Source organism: Adiantum capillus-veneris, chromosome 24, assembly GCF_014529385.1.
Source record: "Adiantum capillus-veneris isolate H3 chromosome 24, ASM1452938v2, whole genome shotgun sequence".
NCBI classification, from domain to species: Eukaryota; Viridiplantae; Streptophyta; class Polypodiopsida; order Polypodiales; family Pteridaceae; genus Adiantum; species Adiantum capillus-veneris.
The window spans coordinates 85,840,745-85,851,971 of NC_140954.1; the positions used below are offsets into that span (position 1 = coordinate 85,840,745).

Sequence of the window (11,227 nt, forward strand, 5' to 3'; positions counted from 1 at the left end):
TTCTTCTTTCTGAGTAATTGAACATTTTTGTGCTAGGCCTATCAACCTTGGGAAGCCACAGTTTTTGAATAAGATTTTTTTCTTCTTATTGAGTTCATGCCTTTCAGTTTTAGCCACGGATTGCCAAAGTTTAGTGACTTCCTCTTTAGCTTGATCTCCTGATTCTGTTTCCAAAGTTTCTAGTTTCTTGTGTATGTGAAGCTTGATGTCCTTGCTTATTTGTTTTACCTTTTTACTTTGGTTGGAGAAGCACTTATGAGTAGCCTGCATCCAAGCCTTTGCACGAGAGAAAAATTGAAAGAAGGCCTCCTCTCAAATTCAATGTATTTCCTCTTTAATCAAGGGGATTTGTAAAAGAGACATATCGGCGTGAAACCAACTGTCAGAGGTGTTAATGGAGCCTCCCAAAGTGAGATAGATAGAGGATAGTGGTCGGAGACGCAGCTCGCTCTGGGGAGTTGAGCGTTGGATCATCTTGGGAAAGAAGAGAGAAGAGGGGAGGAGATGTAGCATCTATCTAGCCTACCTTTGTGACATAGGTGCCCTTAACTGTAGTTTTTCCATGAGAAGTCTCCAATGCCTTCTATGTCAACTAGGCCAAAGGTGTTAGCTAGGTTACTAAAGGCTTCAAGTTCTGCACCTTTGAGAACCGTGCTGAGTCCTTTCTATCTATCTTTTCTTGTTTCCACCATATTGAAATCACCTAGGAGAATAAGGGGCCTATCCGCGTTTATTGTCATAGAATTCTAGAGGGCTGTTTTTTGGGGGATATACCCCCTTGCATAGCACAAGATGAGGGTTAAAGGAGTAGGGCAATCAAAGTCAAAATTGCACTAGCCAGATTCAATATCAAAATCCACTAAGGAGGAGATTTGATGCCAAGACTTGTCCCCCCTGACCCTCTAAAGTGTGAGGTGAAGATCCATATGAAGTCTGGAGCAATTTTCTCTAAGTCTGTTTTCTAAATTGCTGGTAGAAAAATTGAGCTCTTGAAGAGCGATGAAATCCATGAGGCTGGATTTGAGCCACTCCTTGATCAAAGGAGCCTTTTCAGGGTCAGTAATCCCCTTAACATTCTAGGAGATGCCTTTCATTTTTGAGGTTTATTTTTTCCAGGGGTGACCCAAGGCTTTCTAAGGTGATTGTGTAACTTGGGTGTGGTTTCGCGTGTTATCTTTGTGTATCTCCATTGGCACGATCTCTTTGCCTTTCCTAGGGTCTCTAACCGTGGGGAAATTTCTTATACAATAGTTTCTAGGGTAGTTCATTGAGAGACCGTGGTCTAGTGTTCAAGAACCGTAGGCATTTGGTCTAAGACCAACACTTGCTTGAGAAGCTTAGAATCAGATTGACGGGCAGTAGTTTGAGAAGGGTTAGGCACTTCAAAAGAGGAGAGTTTTGAATGTTTTTTGGGGACCAAAGGAAAAACTCCTCGTCATTCAATTCAGCTAGTAGCATGTATCAATTAGGGGAGCCTTTTTTCTATCGGTGCTATTTACGGGGTGGTTTTTCCTTCCTCGAGTCAATGGAAGATTGTGTAGAGACGGGGGGGCCAACGGTTGGGGCCCGTGCTAAGAAGAGGGGTAAGAGGAGGGGGTAGGTTTTGGGATCGAATGATCAGGCACAATCGATTGGATTGTGGATCTAGGTTTTCTAGCGAAACACTCCTTGATTTTGTGAGAAACCAATTCACAATGAAAACATGCATGAGGGAGATGTTTGAAGGTGAGAAGCTGGATAAACAAATCGTTTTTATTAATGTTAATGTTAACAAACTCAGGTAGAGGCTTAATACGATCCATTTCAACAAGGATTTGGGATGCCAAAGGGGGTTAAAGTCCCTAGGTGGGTGCCTGCCAAGAACCTTACGCACAGAAGAGGCAATTGTGCGCAAGAAGTTATAGTATCAGAATGGGAGGTGAGGAAACTCCATCCATATAGGGTAGAGCACCAGATTATTTCCTTCTAAGAAAAAAGATCATGACCAACAAAACAGGCATAGAGGAGCGTTCTTGGATATCCATTGACCAGTGCCAAGAGCTTGGCTTTATTGTTGAGGAGAATAATATAGAATTTGAGGAGAATTTATCTTTGAGGAGAATAATATAGAATTTTTAAAGGATAATTTGAACCTATTGGACTTTTATACCTTGAGACAACCAATTGTCTCTAAACCAAGACCTCAGAACGTGAGACCAGAGGGACTCCAGAACCTGTCTTTCACCCAACCTCTGCCCTTATATAGGCACGCTCGAGCTTGGTTCAGAGTGGCCCCTCACCTCTGGTGCTTAGCCTGACATTACTCCCCACTTGGAGGAGCATTTTTGTCCTTGAAAACAAAAGTGGAAAGTTTCTTCTTAAGAACACTAATGTTTTTCCAAGTGGCACCTTCTTTAGGTCTATCTTTCCACTTGACTTATGCTTGTCGATGCACATGATGATGCGTATATAGATCGTGATAATTGAGAATATGCTCAGGTTCATGCGGCTGGGTTGGAGGTTCAACAAATCAAGTAAAATCTGATGGCCAATGACATTGTGAATCCCTATGCAAGGGTTTATGTAAAACGACTTACATGAAATATCGGATGAATACGAGAGTGCAATGTAATGGAAGTTTGTAGGCCATATCACCAACTCGCTTGATTATCTTAAAAGGCCCACGATAGCTCTGAGATAATTTAGGTGTTGGCCCAGTCTTCAGACTTTCTGAATGCTTTGGCACACACAAAAATACCTCTTCCCTTTCCATGGAGGTAACTTGTTGACGTTTCTCATCAGCATACTTTTTATATTGAGCTTGTGTTTGCTGAATATTTAGATGAGCCAGTCTTAGCATTTCCATGTGGTCTTGGAGAAAATATTCGCATTGAAGATGATGGTGATAAGGATGCATGTACTTCTATGTGCTGCAAGGCTCAGTAGGTTGAGCAACTTTCATTGCATAACGACAGTGTTGTGTCTCTGTGCTTTTTTCTTTGACTGCGAAGGAGACGATGAACCATGATAGCAAGCAGGATGGGGAGTGGCACAACATGAGGGGACGTGCATGTGAGTGCAGGTGCTTCAGGTCAGCAAGTGCACCCATCAGGGGGGTTTAGGTTACATGCTTATTGTTCAGTGCAAATCTAGCTAGGATAGGATGCGATAGCCGTGAACTTGTGGCCAAGTCGACTGTAGTGTGAGGCGGGCCATCATCTGATGCAAGCGAGGCATGATCGGGAAAATTCTCTCTCTCTCTCTCTCTCTCTCTCTCTCTCTCTCTCTCTCTCTCTCTCTCTCTCTCGTAGCAAGCATGTAGGCGATGCACCATGTGCGAAAATTGGTGAATGTGGAGGGCACGGAGTGGGAATGCACGGCACGAAGCAAAGGCTGAGGCCCCATGGCTTGCCTGATTGTAGATTGACACATTTGTGCGGTGGTAGAGCAGGCAAAGGACCAAGGTCTCAATGGCCGAACAATTGTTGGAGGAACGAGGGCTGATATGGCGTGGGACTTTTGCCCTTCAACATTTGATTTCACAAGGAATCTTGCCTTCAAATTGATTATTTATTGCTTGTGGTTGTCAATACTTGTGTTCGTTAGTGTTAATTTGTTGACTTCCCAAATGGCCACCTTTGGAAATGGAGCTTCTCGAATTTTCTTCCTTTGTCGACCGACCATGAGTAAGAGAGCGAGTGAGTGCAATGTGTATATACACTACCTTTTAATGGGCTGACAATTAAGAGCGAGTTTGCAATTTGTTGCGCCAAATTTGTTGTTTCCTTGGCTAAACAGGATCAAGTTTGGGCTGTCATGATCAGAGATATGATAGAAGAAGCTAAACTTGGCTCGAAGGGTGGAAAGTGGAGAGGGGTGGAGGTTCATTACAAACTGTTAGCCCCGGCGTGGTCTACCTTAAGACTGAGGGGCAGCTCAGGAGAATTGGTAAGAAAATGCAATAGATTAGCAGGAGTCTTAAAGTGGGGGGAAGAAGCCAGATACTTCAAGAACTCCATCCTGCATTGGTCCCCCTGGCTCTCCAAAGTTGTATATCCACCACAAACTCCCTATTGGATGAGACAGCCAGGAAGCTGAATAATAAGGGTTTGAACCGACTTAAGCACTTCTAGGACAGTGTCAACAAGAGTTGGAAAACCATTGACCTTATGGTTGCCCAGTACCAACTTAATAGCTTGGAGGTATTGCTTGTCCACAAAGTGATGAAAGAACTTGACAATCTAGTGATGCCAATCTGTGATTCGGAGTTGGACTGGAATGCCTGGAAATGGCCTGGAAGCAGTCTCTTGTGGAAACCCTAATACTAAAATAATTTATCAGACAATGGTGCAAAAGAAGAATTGGTCTAGCCCCCTTAACAAGCTATGGAAAAAACAATGGCTGAAGGAAAGGTGGGAGCATGTAATGGAGAACATATGGAAGCCAAAGGTTCCGCAGTACATGAAGGTTTTCTTATGGAAGGTTATTTGGGGTGCTCTACTGACAGGGATTGGGTCAGATCGATGCTTGGGGTGCTGGTTAGCTAGTGAAGATCTGGCCCACCTATTCATGGACTGCCCAGCTATAAAAGGCCTCGTAGGGAAAGTATGCAAGTGGGTCCAGAGAACATGGAAAATTAGTTTTTCCAAGACTGACCTATGCCTTGGAGGTAAAAATTCAGGTAGTCCTGCACTCCTCGTCAGCACTCAGATCATCAGATACTTCTTCTTTCATAAGGTATGGCAGACAAAGAACCACCGTGTTTTTGAAGGAGGATTTGAGGTGGCAAGCTTAGCACTCGGGTGCAAGCATCACTCGGAGGATTAGTCTAGGACTACTTGTGCCTTGTTGTCAGCAAAAGGAATGCCTAGGATGGGGGCAAATCTTGGCCGTCGGTAAATAGAAGATCTCAGAATGACAAGAGTATGGACCTTGTGTATCAAGGATGTGGAGGCGGGGTGGTAGGGGTGGCTGCCCTAATAGCCGTTGTAATTATGATTCCTGGATGTTGTCATGGCTTAACATGAGCATGACAAAACCTTGTAATTTTTGGGGCTGCTCAATATAATCCACTCACAATTCTGAGTTTTGCAAAAAAAGAAAAAAAGAGAACGAGTTTGCAATGAGTTGTGCACCAAGTGTAGGGGATATGCTCTAATTTGAAGATCGAGTTAGTCACTGTAATGACCCTTAATATGTATCATACTGCTCGCCAAAGGTCTGGTTAGAAATTGTCTCTACAATGGGGGCAGGTGCATGTCAAGATTGGGCCATCTACTACTGGCTCCTTGCTTGACTTATTCATTACTTTGGAAGATTCCTCTCACCTGGGACATAAGTCCGACCTTGATATTGTTACTTTTCAAAAATTGGACGCAAGATTCGTACTCGACCCGACAGTCATCATAACTTACATATCGATGTGCTAGCCAACCGAGCACGCTTGCTGTGCTGCAACCACCAATGTAGTCGTTTAATGAAAAACAAAATTTGCCCTTACCCTAGCCTCACGGTACCACCCTACGCTCTCAGGTTTTCGCCTCGCTGCTAGCATCGCTTTTCCTGTCTCACGGCCCTCGCCTTGCCTCCCCCGTCGATCACCACCTGCATGCCTGTCCTTTTCTAGTTTGCCACCCCCTACTCGCACATCTGCCAAGATTCACACTCATTTTTCTTTTTCAAAATTTGTAGGACCTATTTGGCGCTTCTACTAATCCACAATTTTTTCTTCATGAGATACCCCCTCCTCTTGGTGTGCCAAGTATGGAAGGCCTTACCTTTGGACTTTTTAAACCTTTTTCGCGATTGTGCACTTAAGGAGTCTTAGGCTGGGTTCAGACCGAGCCGGTGGAAGAAAGAAGTCTTCGCAAATCTGTCGCCACCTAGTGTGAACAGTGTGGAGGCGGAACAATGAAAAAGAAAAGGGGGCTGAGAGAGGCCATCAACTCTTCCGAGGGGGGGGGGGGGGGGGGGGGGGGGGGGGGGGGGAAAAATGGAGGGCCCGGTGGAAGTGTGCCTCAACTTCAACCAATCAACTTTCGCCATGGAGCATTGACGCCCCTTCGCAGTTTTCTTCCGCCGCCTAGTCTGAACCCACCCTTAGTGTGAGCGACTCTCTCAACAGTACTCTGTAAGTCTTCCCAAAAGCACTATCACATTGTCATCCCCAAAGAATATGAAGACATACATTGCAAATAAACTATGGTGCTCAATGTGTGTGTGTGTGTGTGTGTGTGTGTGCGCGCGCGCGCGCAATGGGAAATCTCTATTGCGAATCTCTTTGCCAAATTCAAACCCTTTGGAGCATGTGTGAATCGGTTACAGGGACCTTCTTGAATCTTCATCCTAGGGCCTCCCAGGCACCATATGCCATAGCTTAGCCTCGTCTATAAACGTCACGGGCAAACGTCATGGGATCTACGGTGGATATTCAATCCACCGTTAATCCCATCTCTGCAGGGCAAAAAAGTATCGACATCGCGACCCGACCTCACCACCTCCCACTCGGACTCCCTATCCAACCCACCTGTCGCACCTGCTTGAGAAGGTAGTAACCGCAGTACTATAAAACTGCCCCCCCATGCTGCGTCCATCCAACGACCCAAAGCCCCACCTGCATTGCCGATAAATCGCCCGCCGTAGATCCCATGAGTTCGACGCGTCTCATACTGAAGGGCTTCCTGCCAAATGGCGTTGTGTTTATAATCTAAACTTATACCTGCTCCCTCCTTTTGACCCCAACATTTGGCACGTCTTGGCCTTGAGGCTACGTCGTGCAGGAGAGCTCTGGTTGAAACTGAAGATGGCAAAGTCTGCTCCGTTCGGAGAGAGAGAGAGAGAGAGAGAGAGAGAGAGAGAGAGAGAGAGGTGCGCGCACACAGATGCACAAGGCAGACCCAACACTTGGAGGGCGCACTATATAATCTGTGTGTGGGTCTGCTCTCTCTCTCTCTCTCTCTCACACACACACACACACACACACACACACACACTCTCTCTCTCTCTCTCTCTCTCTCTCTCTCTCTCTCTCTCTCTCTCTGCTGCCGCCTTCTGGCTCTCCATTCATTGTGTGTTTGGTTGCACCTCACAAACTTGTTTAACAGCATGAGTAGCTTCTGCTTTTTTTCTTACACGCCACAGTAGCAGTATGCCAGCATGAGTTGGCTCCCAGACCCTACGAAGTTTCTGCGGAGGTCTTACAGAAAAGGGGATGGAGAAAATCAGGAAAAGATGGCAAAAAGCAAGACACCAAAATCTGGCAGTACCTTGAAGCACAGCTCTCTCTACTCACTCATGCAAGCCTCCAGCAGTAATTCGCTCGATAAGAGTGCAGAAGAAGATGAAAACCCTTCTTCCCACGGGGCTATGGAGATCTCTACAGGCTACAATGCAAAGAGCAACCAAAGCCTTGTCAATGTATTGTCTGACTTGCCTGATGCATCATCAAGCCAAGTTCAGACTGATGAGCTTGTGTTGATTCGCCATGCCGCCAACATCTTGATCTCGAATGTTCCATCGTTGGATGGGCATACCGATGAGCATTTGTCAAGTGACATTAGAGAGGATGCTCTCAATGCGTCACAGGATGTGTCACATGCAAGTGATGATGATATACAACATTCCCATTGGCACGGCAATGATATACCATATATATCAGCAACTCCACCCCAAGGTAATTTATATGATGCACAACATACATTTCATGCACGTCGGCGGTCAGATTTGGATGCCCCTGCTGCAGAAAGCAGGGATATGAAACAAGAAGAAGAGGAAGACGAAAGCAAGGAAGAAGAAGAAGAATTTGCAAAAAATGGTCCTCATCCAAAAAGAGATCTACGCAGTGCTGATGAGGGTAACAAAATAACAGCGATTTCATTGTCCCATGCAATGCAAGGTGATAGCATTGATAACACTGATAAAGGGTTTCCTCCTGCCAATGCCGACAGTGACGACATGGATGAGTCGGAATGCAAGGTCATTGCGGAGGACCCTGCAGCATTGTTGAGGGCTTTTGAAGAAGGTAAGTTGAACTCACCACCATCATCGGTAGTTAAAGAGCGGAAAAAGGGCAGGAGCAGTAGGAAACTCGGTAAGAGGAAGAATTCAACAGATCAGGGGTCTAAAAGAGAACCCAATACTAGGAGGAACTCAGTAGTAGAGAAAAACACACAACTGTCTAGTAGGAAGAGCTCAAACAAAGGGGAGGGCAGAATGCATAGGAGTAAAAAGAATCTTCAAACAAAGCATAGTAGAGAGAGCTTCGAAGTTCCAAAAGGAGAGCCGATAAACAAGCAAGGCCGACTATCAGGAAAAGAGAGTGGTCACTCATCATTCTCGGATGAAGCCTCAACCTCGGTGGAAGAGTCAATGGAAAATGATCCCTCAGAAAGAGAGACAACACATAGCTATATGAGAGAGGCCACATTCAATCACAGAAGTGGAGACCCGAGAGTCACAAGGAGAGAGTACTCATTGATGCCACAGGAAAGTTTCACCTTTCAAGACATGGGAAGCATCGCGGAAAAGCCCCGTGTAAGCGTTGGCCGGGAGCATGAGACAACAAAACGGAGCCCAACATTATCAGCTGGTAGAAAAGAACTTGCAGTATCAGCAATGCAACAGGAAGCCCTTCGTGCTCAAACCAATGGAGTAATGGATGAAAGGGCAAGGATAAGCTTTGGCCATGATAGACCCAAGGTGGTTTCTAAGAGCCCTTTGATGGTAAGTTCTCCATTGATGCTCCAACACAAGGCTCACCAAGAAGGGGAAGCAATGGGGGATAGGGCAAGAGTAAGTGCTGGGCATAACACCGCAGACAGTGATATGAGAAGAAGCCCATATGCAGTAAGTAGAACATTCCAATCCCCATCAATGTCTCCAATACATCAAGCTTTTTCATCACAGGAGGATGAGGTGGCAATTGAAAGGTCAAGGACAAGCGTAGGTCATGATTCAAGAATGGTTGCAAGGAGGGACATCATCTCTTCATCAAATCAACGATATCTGAATTCCAGTACCCAAATGAGTGACATAAGGGGGGAGAGAGCAAGGAAAAGTGTAGGATATGATGCACAGGAGCTAGATTCTTGGAGACGAAGCCCTTTGATACTTGCGAAGGAGCATAGTACTCCAACGAGTCCGCATCACAAATTCTCTGTGCGAGACAATGAAGTCATGGGAGAGGGAGCACGGGTAAGTATGGGGCGTGATGCCTCTGATTTTGGTTCAAGAAGCCGCCCATATATGAGTGAGAGAAGAGAGTTGAATTCTCCATTAATGCGGCAGCACTTCTTACTGCAAGAGCATGAGGGAAGGGCAAGGATAAGTTTTGGGCATGACGATTGGGAGTTAGGTTCAAGGCAAAGCCCATATATAGCTGGAAGGAGAGATCAGTCTCTGATACCAATGGTATCGAGTCAGCGCTTCTACCTACAAGAAGATGATCTAATGTCAGTTTATGATGTGCCCACATCACCGTTTTCTGCCAGCCAGGCATCTTTATTGTTGGAAAGAGGAGGTTCAATGTTTGGAGACAGACCTGTATCACCTTTGCCAAATAGCTCACGTTTTTTCGCACAGAACACAGAGCAGTTATACCCGCCTACCTCGCCGATGCTAGCGAGCAATCGCTTCATTTCTCATGAAAATCAGCAGACAGAAAATAGATCCACCTCACCATATAACGGATTTCTGTTGCATGAAGTTGGGGATGCTTATGAAGGTGAGGATGCATCTCCTCGCCAAGGCTTTTACTTAGAAAGAGGCAGGCAAAGAGAATTTATGGATGATGAGATGGAACCGGCTAACCAGAGAGCAAGTTTCTACTACAATGAATCCAGAGGGAGTTACGTAAGCAGGGATGATTCCAACCCCTTGGTGTCCCAACGAATAGACGCTTTCTATTTACCTCCTAATGTAGATGAGGCCGAGGTATCGTCCGAAGAGTACTCTGAAAACAATGAATTTTCTATGTCTTCAGCATCAAGGCACGATAATGCAGAGGTTCGTAGTCATCAGGAGGTTGTAATGGTGCAGCAATTTCTGAGAGAGCAGAGAGAGATGCAGTGTCTGCAAGAGGACGACGGTCGCCGATCAAAATATGATGAGAGGTTTTCAGAGAGCTCTATGAGATCCCATCATGGTGGTCACCAACGATTGCAATATGATGAGAGGTTGTCAGAGAGCTCGATGAGATCCCACCTGATTTTGAAGCAGAGAAGCAATGCATCTAGCAAGGCAGAGGCAATGCTAATGAGCCCGCGGTCAGCGGCAGGCAGTTCGGTATCGTCCGAAAAGCGGATGATGAAGAGGTTGAAGGAGGCACAAGCAAAGGTAGCGGAAGTGAGGCACGCAAGGAGGGACTTTGAGGAAATGGTGGTGGAGATGGTGGGGAGTGGAGGGGAGGATGCAGTTCAGGATTTGCTTGATTTAGAGGAGTTTGTTGGAAGCTATGAGAGCTTGTCCATTGGGGGGCTCTTCAAAGGAGTGGTGGATCAGTTCTTTCACGAGCTCTGCTGCGAGCTTATGCAACCTGTGAGCCAAGAGAATGATGCCGTGCTATCCACGGCTTTGTTCCGTCTTGAGCAGATATGTCCTTCATCATGATCCATTGCTGCAACAGTCTTTCCTTGACTAACTGTACTGCTTCCTCTTCGTACTGATCTGCTTTTTTTTCTCTTTATCCATGTCAAAACCTTAACACACCCTCTTTGATACTCTGAAGGGTACTATTCTAGACAAGGGGTGGACATTCTTTTGTACTAAGGCTCTGAATATTGAAACGGGCTGCCCCAATCTTTGATTTGTGGGCTACAAAAGGCCTTGGTAAGAAGGATGGAACTCTTGGGGATAGTGGGATAAAGCTTAAGCTTGTGGACTAGTGCCACATGGCAAGTTAATGATAGATAAGCAAGCTGCATAGATAGATTATAGTCTTATGCTGGACATTTGTTTTGTTTTCCTGTCACACTCTCTTTCTAATCCCTTTATGTAAGCCATTGTGAATTTTCACCTTGTTCTCAAGAACCGAGTCTTGTTTACATAATGCGATTGTTAAATCAAATTAAGGATAGGGAGAAAAGCAAGGAGCTAGTTTCATTTGTTTCAACAAATATGCTCACTCTCATTAGCTTAGATGTAACATGCGGGGCACATTGCGGACTAGACATCGCGTGCAATTTACTTGGCTCTATGATTTATAAATTACAACAATTTCTTTCCGGACCTCCCCCCCAACAAAAATAAAAAG

At 45.4% G+C, this 11,227-nt stretch overlaps 1 protein-coding gene across 1 annotated transcript; it reads left to right on the forward strand.

Moving 5' to 3' along the window:
* The first annotated feature begins 6,776 nt into the window (after window positions 1-6,776).
* LOC147426707 (uncharacterized) lies at window positions 6,777-11,020 on the forward strand. The gene has a single exon (XM_086498266.1). It carries the CDS (start codon window positions 7,135-7,137, stop codon window positions 10,582-10,584), a length of 3,450 nt encoding a protein of 1,149 aa, XP_086354392.1. The 5' UTR covers window positions 6,777-7,134; the 3' UTR covers window positions 10,585-11,020.
* Window positions 11,021-11,227: the final 207 nt, after the last annotated feature.